This window comes from Sparus aurata, chromosome 12, assembly GCF_900880675.1.
Source record: "Sparus aurata chromosome 12, fSpaAur1.1, whole genome shotgun sequence".
NCBI lineage: Eukaryota > Metazoa > Chordata > Actinopteri > Spariformes > Sparidae > Sparus > Sparus aurata.
This window is the reverse complement of record NC_044198.1, coordinates 25,248,707-25,262,755: the sequence shown is the minus strand read 5'-3', so window position 1 is coordinate 25,262,755 and position 14,049 is coordinate 25,248,707. Positions and strand designations below refer to the sequence as shown.

General features: G+C 41.4%; 1 protein-coding gene across 1 annotated transcript; it reads left to right on the top strand.

Annotated features, from left to right (window-relative positions):
• The first annotated feature begins 1,724 nt into the window (after window positions 1–1,724).
• acads (acyl-CoA dehydrogenase short chain) lies at window positions 1,725–12,577 on the top strand. Its single transcript, XM_030434677.1, has 10 exons — window positions 1,725–1,863; window positions 4,796–4,956; window positions 6,147–6,296; window positions 6,395–6,506; window positions 7,360–7,511; window positions 7,639–7,809; window positions 8,857–8,994; window positions 10,021–10,116; window positions 10,199–10,255; window positions 10,348–12,577. The coding sequence occupies exons 1-10, from the start codon at window positions 1,836–1,838 to the stop codon at window positions 10,498–10,500; spliced, it is 1,218 nt and encodes a 405-aa protein (XP_030290537.1). The 5' UTR covers window positions 1,725–1,835; the 3' UTR covers window positions 10,501–12,577.
• The last annotated feature ends 1,472 nt before the right edge of the window (window positions 12,578–14,049 follow it).

The following is a 14,049-nucleotide window of genomic DNA, read 5'->3' as shown; positions in this document are numbered from 1 at the left end:
GGATGATAATCCAATAGAAGTTAAAGGTGTGTAGGTGGTTTGTTATAACTTTAAAGTGCTTTTGATTCATTTTCATCTCCTGAAGTAGACCTTTATCACAGATTACAAGCTATTTTTACATGTTCTTTAGCAGTTATTAATGTGTCATATTATTTATCCTTAAATAATTACACAGTAACCTAATGTTTGGTATATTCAATTAATTAATTTTAAGATGTAGTCAATATTGTATCACAAACTCACTGTTTGTCCAATATGACCAGTTTTACGACATCATAAATGGTGTTATTGCTGAATTAAAGAGTGAGTGCCAGGTAAGTAAATCATAACATACACAAATAAATCTCCACTAAGTGACCATTAGAACATCTTTAAGCTACTCAAGAACCTCCTAAAGGACCCTTGGAACTTCTTTAATGGCCACAGAACTGCTTTAAGGACTCCAACTCTCATCGGACTTCCTAAAAAACAACAACCTAGATATTCTTTACGTGACCACTTAACATCTTAAAGAACGTCAGTGCAATACACATAAGACTACTTAAAGAACTTATAGAACATCCTAAAATGCCACAAGAGCAGTTAGTGACCACTAGAACCACTTTGAATAACTCAAGAACCTTTTAAAGGACGTTAGAACATCTTTAATGGCCACAGAACCACTTTAAAGACTTCAACTCTCATAGAACTTCCTGAAAACAAACCCCAGATCTTCTTAAATTCCCACAGAACCACACAGAACATCTTAAAAAACTTCAGACCAATACACATAAGACTACTTAAAGAACCCATAGAACATCCTAAAATGCCACAAGAGCAGTTAGTGACCACTAGAATCTCTTTGAATAACTCAGGAACCTCCCAAAGGACCCTTGGAGTGTCTTTAATGGCCACAGAACCACTTTAAGACTTCAACTCTCGTCGGACATCCTAAAACCAAACCCCAGATCTTCTTAAATTACCACAGAACCACACAGAACATCTAAAAAAAACTTCAGACCAATACACGAGACTACTTGAAGAACCCATAGAACCTCCTAAAATGCCACAAGAGCAGTAAGTGGCCACGAGAACCCCTCTGAATAACTCAAGAACCTCCCAAAGGACCCTTGGAACGTTTTTAATGGCCACAGAACCGCTTTAAGACTTCAACTCTCGTCGGACATCCTAAAACCAAACCCCAGATCTTCTTAAATTACCACAGAACCACACAGAACATCTAAAAAAAACTTCAGACCAATACACGAGACTACTTGAAGAACCCATAGAACCTCCTAAAATGCCACAAGAGCAGTTAGTGACCACTAGAATCTCTTTGAATAACTCAAGAACCTCCCAAAGGACCCTTGGAGTGTCTTTAATGGCCACAGATCCACTTTAAAGACTTCAAATCTCATCGGACATCCTAAAAACAAACCCCAGATCTTCTTTAAGTGACCACAGAACATCCAATACACGTACTATAAGGGCATTCATAGAGACCCCAGAACCTCCTAGTGGCCACTAGAACCTCTTTAAGGAACTCTACAACCTCTGCAATGACCATTAAAATGGTTCTAGGCGTCCCCTATAACCTCCCTAATAGCTTTATAAAAACTTTAATAACTTTTTACAACTATGAGCATTTTATGATAACATGCTAGAACAAATAATTACTTTGAGGTAATGTAAACAATAAAACACCAGCATTTTTCCATCAGTCATTACCTCAGTTTACCTCAGTTGGCCTCCTGCTCCAGTTTCGTAACTCCAAAGCTTCCGACAGCACATGAACGCATCAGTTACTTCATAACACCTCAGTTGCAGATTGAATATCGAGCCGAGAGGAAACAACCATGGCTGCACTGTTCAAGGCGAGGAAAGGTGAGTACCTCCAGAGGAAAACTGTTTATAATGAGCAACATTATGTGTCAGTGGGAGACAATGTTAGCATGAACTGTTTTAGCTGCACTGGAAATACCCACAGAACACTAGCAAACCTGGTTAGCATAGCATGCTACGTAACCTCATAACCCTAGGAGCTAACTTACCACTTAAACGTGTTTAACAGTAACTACAACTCGTTATAAAAATATTAATGTGAACAAACTTCATCTAGCAATGTAATTAAGTGACTTAAGAGACGTTGGTTAGCTAACGTGTAGCGGTTTGTACGTGTTTCTGACAGTTAGCTCCTCGGCTAACGTTAAGTAAGGTTAGAAGTTAGCCGGCTAGCTTTGACGCTTAATTTAAACAGCTAACGAGTTATTTTCAGAGAGGAAAATCATCTCAGCTTGTAGTCAGATAGTTTATCAGCCACCCTTGATTGATTGAGAGTGTTATATAAGCCTGGGACTGAGGCGAAGGTGACTGATGGTGAGGTTAACCTTTCACCTGAATAACGTTTGGCTAACTGGTGAAGCAGGTGCTGCGTTCAAAGACACAGTGAAGCACAAGGTAGAGAGCAAAATGACTGTCAGTGCAGGTAAATGTGGCAAGAAACACGATTGTTATGATTATTAATAGTGATGGAATAACTTCTATTGAAGGAAAAGTATCAATACCGCACTTTCAGAATACTCCAGGTATGAAAATATAAAAAGTAGAAGTACTTCTTCTTCAGTCAAATAATCCCTGTCAGCGTTTTTCTCATATATATGATATTTTAGGGTTAATATCACTACTTCATAATTGTGCATGGGTCATTTTTTATGCTGTACATGTTTATAGGTTTCCAGAGAAAAAGCAAAATGTCCTGAAACATTATTTAAACTCTCCACAACTACACAGTACATTATTTTATTACCAGCAAGTTGTTCGTTCTAAGAGACTTCCAGCAGCACTTGGTTACTGGTCTTCCGGTTAATCATTTATTGGTGTTCACACAGTCATGGATGATACACTGTAATTCCCAAGAGATAAAGTCATTGGGGTTATAAATGAATTAATTAAGGAACATATTAGTGTTTGTCGTACCAGCTAGATCGTCACTGAAACTGTCCTGGAAATGATCCATGGAAAAGGGGAACCGGGGCAAATTCAATCCACAGCAAAGCATCATCTTCTATAACATCGTCATATGTTTGTAGCCTGTTTCCATCTTTGTGACGATGCATTTTCTTATCCAAGAAGGTTATATATATATATATATATATATATATATATATATATATATATATATATATATATATATATATATATATATATATATATATATATATATATATATATATATATATATATTTTTTACATATTTTACATATTTTCCGGCATGTCTTCATCTCCGTCCAAGGTGCCAAGGAGAAGCAGAAAGCCTAAACGGGTCAAAAAGCTCCGGCAACACTTGGAGTAAAAATAGAACAACTGTATTAGAACCAAAGTGTTTTCATCTTGTGGTCTTTATCCGAGTCACCTGGAAACAAATTCAATTCTAGTGAATGATTTTTATCTTGTTGATCCTGATGAAGGCCACAAGATGAAACGCAGCGGTCTAATAAAGTTGTTCTATTTGCAACCAGTGTTGCTAAAAGTGGAGCTTTTTGTCCTTCTTTCAAATTGAATTACTTAAGGTAAAAAATACCTCTTATTACATTAGCCTACTTGGTTTCTTACATAGCTTCTTATTAAGTAGACACGTGTATTTACTTATTTTTCTATTGTAATAAAATCAGACCAACAGCCCAAAACTAAAAGATAAATCAGATTATAATGAGACATCAGGGATCCAGACTACCTGGTGTGCTTAATTTGATTTCTTACACATTATGTAAATGATTGGAAACAGGAATAAAGCGGAAAATGCTTGTTTTACTTCATTTAAACCAACTAGAAATTGTGATAACTTAATTAATTACTAGATTTCCAGCGTACAAGTGCGACTGATGACAATATTAAATCGCACGTGACAGATTTTTTGGCACAACACAAACAGTCGAACAGTCGGCGCTCTGGATGTAAAACAAAGAGATGTAAACGGCCAGTATTCACTTACGAGACGCTGAGACCAGAGAACATTTGCTATTTTGTTAAAACATTAATGAAACAATTAGTTAATGAGATTATTTGTTTGTATAAGATCTCATTTTCATTGTCTAATTATCTGTCGTTGCATTTTTTTCCAAGAAATAATAACAATATCCAAAACTACATACAGTTATAAACATGGCTCTCTTCTTCATTATGACTAATTGTGCTAATTGACACTCAGCATCACAGTATTGATTAAATATTTATTTTTCAGTTTTGCGTCCTCGCTCTGGTGCTTTCTCTTGTCTGTTTTCCGCCGTCCTCAACAGCGCCACGAGATTTGACCCCATCATAACAAATCAAATCTGAACTGAACGTGGTGAATTATTACACCAATAATAACATCATGAGTCACTTCTGGCTCGCCGTGGGCGTCTCGGCAGCTGCAGCTGGGTCACCGCTCAGACCAGTTCATCGACGGATCACATCACCTGAGAGAGGGGAAGGAAGAAAAAAAACTGGATCTGATCGCAGTCGACATGCGTGCCGTGGATTCATGCTGCATTGAAAGAATTTGATTAATGACACAAACTTTCCTTCAATGAAAATGCCATTAGGTGGATTAAGATGATTATATAACTTGTAATTGATAAACAGAACATTTTCTTTCTTGCTTTAACTCGATCAGCAAACATGAGACACCGCCGGCTTTAGAGTTTTTCCCTTCCGCTCAAATTAATTTAGAAAATGTCATGCTTGGTCTGGACCACAGCGGTGGACTGATATTGTTTCAAGCGTGACTAAACATTGACGTATTGAAATCTTCCTCCCCCCGCTTCCTGTCCATCAGCTCTTGGCTTGTGTCTCAGCGGCTGTCGAGGGCTGTCTCAGCTGGCGGAGTTACCAGACACACATCAGCTCCTGAGACAGACCTGCAGAGACTTCGCTGACAGGGAACTGAACCCCATCGCTGCCAAACTGGACAAAGAGCATGTGTATCCTGCCAAACAGGTACACACACACACTGCACAGCTGCACACACTGATGTTTTGACAGTGATTTACAAGTTGGAATATAATCCTATTTTTATTGTTGCAATCACGTCTTAAGCTGGCCAAAGGGGGGGGAACCGTCAGGATGTTTCAAGAGGACAAATGCTTTAGACTTAAAAGTGACTGTTATCAAATGAAGATGTGTCCGTGTGTTTGGTGTCTCCGGCTGTGATGAAGCTTCAGGAGTGTGATCTGCTGAATCTGTAGCTCCCCCTCGGCTTTACAGAGCTCGAGGACGGGATCACACTTGCAGAAGTTCTGGGCTCATTTAAAACCTGATTTGCCCCCCAAGACAACTGACCCTTCCTGATTCCTGTTGTCAAATACTTTCCCATTTTCTGTTAAACTTCTACGTGCCTTTTGTGCTCAGTTCCTTTTTCATTGAAAAGAATAAACAAGCGGAGAAGTTGGTTAAAAGAAGTTTCTGGTGGAGCTCTTAAAGTGATGCAATGCGAGTTGTTTTGCCGTGTTCACAAAACTTAACATCATGATTATATCCCTCCATCACGTTGTCCTCGCTGTTGGCCTCTGGAAGCTATATTGCCTGACTTCCATCTATTAAAAGCTGCTGCAGCCGGCTAAATGGAACCAGCGGCGCCATGTTTGTAATTGTCAGGCTTGTACGACCAAGCCGTAGCAGCTAAGTGGGCCAACTGGAGGAGAATCTGGTCACACAGACTCATCGCAGCAGCCCCGTTTATATCAAACATGTTGCATATCTAGGATTTTAAACCGCTGATGGGGCTGCCAAGCAACAGTAAACATTCTAGCCCTCAGGCTAATGTTGGCTAGCATAGCGCCGTTGACAGATATCAAAACTGACAGTTAAAATGTGACCTCCAGCTCTCAGTGAACAACAGACAACCCGTGTTGACCGCACGTCACTTTGTCTCATCCAGTATAGTTTTTATCTCGCCGCAGAGTACGAACGTTGTTGTGTCGCAGTCTCCAATTTGTTTACATCTGCTTCCCCGTGAGGTCAAGTGAAGCGCCGCTGCGGATGTGTGAATGAGTAACTGATTGATAACAACACATCAGATGAAAGATTATACATTAACTTGTTTCTGTTGTCCTGAAGTGACCAGAGAAATCATTGATTGCAGGTTTAAGTTATCAAACGTTAACATTGATGCTCTGTCAATTGTCCAGATTCAGGAGTTGGGGGCGATGGGGGTGATGGCTATAGAGGTGCCAGAGGAGCTGGGTGGAGCTGGGATGGATTATCTGGCGTACAGTTTGGCGATGGAGGAGATCAGCAGAGGCTGCGCCAGCACGGGAGTCGTGGTCTCCGTGAACAACGTGAGTACAAGTCCCGTCTGTGGAGAGAATGGACCCGGGGTGATATTGTGTTGGTGTGTTTTTCTTTATTTTAAATTTTTCTGTGATTCTTCTCGTAGTCGCTCTACATCGGACCGGTTTTGAAGTTTGGCTCAGAAGAACAGAAACGGGAGTGGATCACACCGTTCACCACCGGAGAGAAGGTGGGCTGCTTCGCCCTCAGTGAGCCAGGTAAACACGTGTAGCTCCTCTCACATGCACTCATTTATCTACAAGTACTCTGTTACTGTGCGTAAGTAGATTTTTTAAGGTATCTGTATTTTACCTGAGTATTTATTTTGACTTTACTTCCCTACGTTTTAAAACAAATACCTGAACTTTCTCCTTACAGTTTCAAAACGGGCTCATTACTGTAGTTTGGGAAATTGTAGATCATTTTTATTTAGCGTAATTGCACGCTGCCTTCCCAAAAGACTGATTTCAACCTATCAGTGCAGATTAGGGGTGGACAAAAATATCGATACGGCAATATATCGCGATACTTTGCCGCCCAATACAATATCGATTTTTCAACTCCAAATATCGATATATCGCCGAAGAGCGACTCTGCTGTGCGGCGGGTGTATTTCTGTAGTAGAGAGAGTGGCTGAGGTCTTTGCAAAATGGATGGCAAGTTAACAACGCCTCCGCAATTTAAAGTTGACGTTTGGAAGCACTTTGGCTTCAAAGTTAAGAGAGATAGCAAGAACAACGAGCTGGACAAAGAGAATATTACTGCCCGGAAATTTCATGGGAATTAATTAAATGGAGAGGCTGTTTTGATTGAAATAGTTTTGACTCAGTTTGTCCTCTGATCAATATCATCTGATGTACATATACATATACAGGTACTTGTTTTCATCTTTATTTATATCGCGATATCGTGATACGTATCGTATCGTGACCAAAGTATCGTGATACGTATCGTATCGTGAGGTTCTTGCCAATACCCACCCCTAGTGCAGATCACACACGGCAGGTGCCGTCAGATGAAAAGTGTGCATGTTTGATTTTGGTGTGAACTGTCCCTTTTTTTTAACTCCAGGTAATGGCAGCGATGCGGGCGCAGCCTCCACAACAGCTCGTCAGGACGGAGACGAGTGGGTGCTGAACGGCACCAAAGCCTGGATCACTAACAGCTGGGACGCTTCTGCCACCGTCGTGTTCGCCACCACCGACAAGTCGCTCAAACACAAGGCACGACGCGACGCATGTGACTGGCTTTACATTCAGAACATAAGAAATAAAGAGTGGATTGTTCGGTTGTCCTCGCTCACATTTTTCTTGTTTTTGATTTCCTGCTCTTTGTCTTCCGTGTCTGCAGGGTATCAGTGCCTTCCTGGTCCCCATGCCGCACCCGGGGCTCTCCCTGGGGAAGAAGGAAGACAAGCTGGGCATCAAAGCGTCGTCCACTGCTAACATCATCCTGGAGGACTGCAGGGTACCGCTGGGGAACATGCTGGGCCCTCGCGGAGCCGGATTCAAGATCGCCATGGTATTTACACAGAGGCTGTGTTCACGTAGAGCCTGTTACCCCCACTTGTGTTTCAAAATAAGAGCTGATCCAAGTGAAACCTCACCTCTCAACAAACCTGTCTGTGTGACATTTAATAGTTTCACTGAGGATTTTCTTCCTGTTAAACGACTGCAGGAGTCGGAAAATCTTGAGTAGAAACCACGCCAGGTGCCAAGAAGTTGTTTTATCGTTGTGAAAGGTTCGTTGCAGACTCAACTCATGTCTGCAAAACACCAAAGAGAGATGTTTTTTTAAAAGTCTCTTAAACTCTAATCTCTTTTGCAGGTTCATCCTGAACATGATGGTTTGAATTTTAGTTTTTCTCCACTGTTTCGTCATGTTCACGTTCCTGCTGTTTCAAAAGTTGCGTTAAGTTACTGCCGTTGAAAACCCGGAATTTCCTGATTTATTAATTTTCTCTTCGCCTGAAATAACTGAATAATGAGGAGACTTTTATCGTGAACAATTTATAAGGAATTAAACATATCGATCACTGACTTTGTTGAGCTTTGTCAGCAGCTATTTTTTATTTATGCTGCAAGAAAAAAAGAGTATTTTACAGGCGCTTCTTTAACAACTGTGCAGGACAAGCGCGTAGCCAGTTAAAGACACACCTTTAAGCTGTTAGCCCTGTTTTAAAATAAAAGAGAACCTGCTGCCACGCTTGGTTGACATGCCAAGTCAAAGCAAGTCAGAAAAGTTTCCAGTCTTCATGATTTATGCAGGCACGATATGCCTCAGTAAAGAGCGGTGGCATCCTCATATTCAGAGTACGTTGTTTCCTTCCAGACTGACACAAAGTGGCCTCTATGAGTCAGAGAAAGTCGGTTTCACAGTTGCAAAAAACAAAGAGAGCTGTTCTTGCAGTGTTCAGATCTTATCTTCACCACCAACCCTGCAGCAGGGTGAAGAAAAAAAAGATCTTTTATCAACGACACAGTTAAAATAAGAAGGTCATGCTTCTAAAATAAGTTTCTGATTAACGACCTGCGGCGTGTAAACTCTCTGTTTATCTGCCTCCCTCAGCAAACCCTGGACAGCGGACGGATCGGGATCGCCGCTCAGGCTCTCGGCATCGCTCAGGCTTCTCTGGACTGCGCTGCGGACTACGCGCACAAACGCACGGCATTCGGATCGCCCATCGGCAAACTGCAGGCCATACAGGTGACGAGACGTCTGATCAAGATCTAAACAACAGGCCGATGTTCTTAGAAGGAAACTGTGCTGTCTTACAGCTCTCTTCTTGTAGCTGTAGGTTATCAGTTCTGTCGGTTGTGATTCGACACGCTTCATCCATCAGACAGTCTGTAAACCAGCCTGCAGTTAATCCAGATTCTCTGAACCTCTTTAGGTGGTAGTAAAAAAGTTGAAGCAGGAAGTTGGCCTATAAACTGTGATGGAAAAAGTTCACACATTTACTGTTCCCTTTTCCTCCAGATAGGTGAAGACTGACCCTGAGGGGTTTGTTTTAAACCTGTCCGACTGTGTGTCATTGCCCCTCGCTGTAAGATGTTCACACACTCTGTACTCAAGTAGAAGTACAGATTCTACAAGTAAAAGTAATAGATTACAGGCTCTGAAATGTACTCAGAGTATCAGAGTAAAAAGTCTCCCTCTGAAGGACATTTGTGGTCAAAGCTAACTGAAGCTCACGTCATATTAATAGAATTCAAAGACTCTTAAAGTTAAAGGTAGAATCAGTAGGATTTGTCCCAGCTGTTCCTGAACGCACCACAAAGACAGTTGATTGTTGAGTCTCATTCCCAGGAAGTCAAATAGACACATGTTGGGTTGGTAAAGCGTCCCGAGCAGCAACAAAGAGAGAAAATCAGAAACTCTCTGCAGATGCGAGACACTAACACGCCTTTTCTCCACATTCCAGCCTCCCTCTCTGTCTGTTTACGCCTTCTTACGTCTTTGTTTTGTCTCACCACGTCTGAAATCGGTCTTGTGTCATTAGGAAGGCGGCATGACTCAAAATTAAAATAATGTATCAAACTAAAGTAACGAGCCTTTTGTGAAAGTTCATGTTTTTTTTTTAAAAGCGTTTTTTCTCTGAAACCCAAAGTTATTGAAAGAAAAGCAGCAAAGCTCTACATTTGAGAAGCTTAAAACTGAGAATCTTTGTTCTTTTTGCTTCATGAACGACTTGCATGAAACAACTAATCAAGAGTTTTTCTCCTCGTTTAGTTCAAACTGGCTGACATGGCGGTGGCGGTAGAGAGCGCCCGGCTGCTCACCTGGAAGGCTTCGCTCCTTCGAGACGCAAAGAAACCTTTCACCAAGGTACAGTCGCCTTGGTTTTTTAAATGAGTTTGACTTTTTTTTTTCCAGTGTGACATTCATTAATGTGATGTTCTGTGTTCAGGAAGCAGCCATGGCCAAACTAGCCGCGTCTGAAGCCGCCACATACTGCTCCCATCAGGTAAGAAAACCAGCAACAGAGCTGATGTACAAGATGCAGAAGAAACCCTCGAGAGAACTTTTAAAAATGTCTCTTATTTTGCTTCAAATCAGGCCATCCAGGTTCTGGGCGGGATGGGTTACGTGGCCGACATGCCCGCCGAGAGGCACTACCGCGACGCTCGCATCACCGAGATCTACGAGGGCACCAGTGAGATCCAGAGACTGGTCATAGCCGGCCAGTTGCTGAAGGAGTACCAGTCGTAGAGGAGCTGCTGTCGGTGCCTTTGGGACAGTAATGGACATTTTATAATCCCATATCTGGAACCAGATAGATCAACCCCGGAGACGTCAAGACAGAGAGGCCAGTAGGGAGAACTTTAACGTGAGCTGTGGTGCAGCTTTTATATCAGGAGTAGATCAGAGACGATGCAGAAGTCCAGAAGAGACCGACACGATGTTCTGTGTCCGTTAACTTCAGTGTCTCGTGTCTCGGACGCATTAATGAAACACTTTATAACCTCGACCTCAAAGTAACCTCAAACTCGTCTCTGCTGCCTTAAGAGGACATCAGTGTGTTGCCAATTTAAAGGGTCAGTTCACCTTATTATAAAAAAAAAAACACTTTCTCCTGCTGATATTGAGCCGTTCAGATGCTGCTGACATTCAAGCTCTTCAAGTATTTAAAAACCACATATTCTACATATAGAAATATTCAAAAGCAGTTTCTCTGTATAGAAAAACCTCAATTAAGACCTTAGGTGAGACTATCCTGCTGCAACGTGGAGCCTCTCAGTGTCTCAGCCATTAGCCGCTAACTGCTGCTAGCTGCTTTTTAAATCTCCAGGTACTCATAAGTCAAAACGTCAAACCCCTGTTCTGTCTTTACACAAACATTGTTTTAATAGGCTGTGTTAGAGGAGTTTAATCTTGTTTACTGTTTGCAGTGGGACCTTTTTTATTAATGACAACTGACAAAACGTGAATGTAAAGGAAAATCATTTTTTTGTTATGGTTTTCTGTCCTACAACTGAACTTCACTCTCCTACAAAACGATCACATTTGTCCTGATGTGGCCTTTTCCAGAACAGTCTGGTTTGTAAAACACAAGACAGAACATAGAACAGGAGCACAGTGAATTCATTCCACTCTAGTCAAAACATGAACATTTGTTGGAGGTTGCGATGTGTTGAGCTCGTAGCAGCTAATCCGGAGCAGCTACAGAGGTCGTGTAAACTCGTCTGTCTGACTCCTCTCCAACAAATTTGTCTCCCTTTCAATCTCGTCATTTTCAACGGACACTGACTCAGACAACACACCACTGGAGGACACTCATCAGGCTGCACACGGCCCCCTCTGGAGACACTTCACTTGTTTGAACTGCTTATCAACGTGATCAGCGGTCGGAGCTGCAGCCGAGCCGGTGACACACAGCTAATGGAGGAAGTACTTAAGCTACTTCCTCTGTGAGTCATAACTGAGTCAAATCTGCACAAACACACTCTTATTTTTACATTTACTGTGATTTATGCTTTCCTTTGTTATCACTCCTCCTCGATTAAACATCAGGAAACCTGCGTAGATATCAGATGCTCCTCGTCTCTGCAGAACCTGCCCGAGAATCTTCATGTTTTTACGTTTTCTTCGGTATCAAAGTCATCCGGTGATGCTTATCAGTACACCCATGAGCACACCGCAAACAGGAAGCGCTAATGGCTAATTCGGCTTACGTTCAATGTTGCTAATTTACCAAGAGTGTGCACAAATATGAGATAACAGATCTGAAGTTGTCGTGCATGAGTAACTGTCTGTCTCTGTGGCTTCTGGGGGGGGGATCTGTCTAATCACAGTACAAAATCAAGTTTCCAGGCTCACATTCGGTATTTTTGGGTGAACTGACCCTTTAATGTTAATTGCGTCCTGACTGTCTCTGACCTACATGAGGAGAGGAAACACTCTCCCTGTCTGTGAGAGGCTGAACCAGCAGGGGGCGACGGCGTGCCTTCATGTTGTCTTGACCCACTTCTGCTTCATCATGACTCAACTTGGGGGGGAAATACTGCAAAGTAATCCCATTACACACCTGTTGTTCTGAACGTGCACGGTTGTTGATTTACTAATTAGACTTTTTCTGGGTGGTAGTTAGAGTTCATACTTGAATAATGAAACGTGGAAATTCAAGAGTTTGGGGTTTAAATGTGTGAAGAGGCTGTGAAATGAAACATATACCGTCTGTTTCACTGTGGCTGATCTCACAAACCTCTCGTGCCTCAATAACTTGTACATATTTTAATGTAATTTATTGTGTGCAGATGACAATAAAACATAATTGCAGCACTTTTCACGGAGAAGATGTGGATTTTATTTATGAAAAAGCGAAAACAAATACAGTCTGAAGTGTTTCACGAAGCAGTAATCCCCGTTTGAACCAACTTATTACTGTAAAAAACTTTTATTACGGAAAGTTTGTTTCATGAAGGAGGTTTAAATGTGTTACTCGATCAATATGTACTAATAGCCTGAGCTCTGTCCAATCAGATCACAGGAGTCATCACTCCTACAGGATCCTGACGGGGACAAAAATACAGACTGCCGCAGGCGACAAATCAATCGATTAGTTGTCAAACATTAAATGAATCGGCAACTATTAATATCTTATTTCATCATTTTGATTCTACTTAATCCTGACAGGCTGTTTGTTTTACTTAAAGGAGCATTACGTAGTTTTGGGGGACTTTAAAGTGTTTCACATGTCGTTAACCCTCGTAATATACAGAATTAATTGACCTAATGTGATTTAAAAAGAAGTATTTGAAGGTGTTAAAGCTCAAGTATAACTAAACTTGAACAGGTCGACATCTTTTCATTCATCATTGTATAATTTAGAAAGTTTTTTCTAAGTGTCTGTCTCTTCCGGAGGGTCTAACACCTTTAATTTTGTCCCTTTTAGACGTTTAGGCGATTTCTGCTTGGGAATAATCCTTAATTTGGCATAAACGAGGCGTTTGATCAATACTAATGCTGTTATTTGGCAGCTCGGTGTACGTGCTTAACTAGAAGTGGACACATGGAACATCGGCCGGGTCGCGACTGACTGTGACCGGGCCTCTCTAAATATCTGAGGCCGTTCAAGGACATTGGATAAGATTGGCTTTATCAGTAACGAACATATTGTGACCTGTGATCAACAAGGCTTTAGTAAAGGAAGAGACATCATACTTCACTACTGCTGCAGAGTCGGTGGTAAAATCAAATATTAATTTGCGGGATCTCTGGTTGAGCAACATGTTGGCTGCCAGAAGAGAACTAAGCCTGATAAATATATATATTTTAGTGGTAATCACACAGAAATTACATATACGAACTGCTGGTTTCAATCATTCCCGCACCACCTTGTTCATTTTATGTCATTATTTAAGTTTCTGTTTCATTTATTTCACATTGTTGTATATTATTTTCCTCACATTTGCATTCTACATACAAAACATTTATTATTTCTACGTAAGAAACCATTTATTTGTCGTCGTTTCACGTTAAAACAGTTCATTTGTTTGCAGCGAATTCCTCGTCTGCTGGTTTGTTTTGTGTCTTTCCAGTTCACCAGTCATGATGACGGTTGTGTTAAGATGTGCAGTTGACAAACGACGGAGCACGGACAATATATAGTTAACACTGGTGGTGCTTAGCTGGGGGCCCCAAATCAAATTCTAATTAGGGCCCCTGTGAGGCCTCAGACCGGCTGTGAGTGGACCGAAATACTTGAACCCTGGTTCTTATTCAAGTTCTTCCCGACAACAACTCCATAAATCACCACCT

What these genes read in the sequence shown, in the direction of transcription:
- acads (XM_030434677.1), top strand. Translation starts at nt 1,836, where the DNA reads ATGGCTGCACTGTTCAAGGCGAGGAAAG. An exon ending in TCGTGGTCTCCGTGAACAAC is followed by an intron (nt 6,297 to 6,394) that starts GTGAGTACAAGT and finishes TTCTTCTCGTAG; the next exon opens with TCGCTCTACATCGGACCGGT. An exon ending in ACAAGTCGCTCAAACACAAG is followed by an intron (nt 7,512 to 7,638) that starts GCACGACGCGAC and finishes CCGTGTCTGCAG; the next exon opens with GGTATCAGTGCCTTCCTGGT.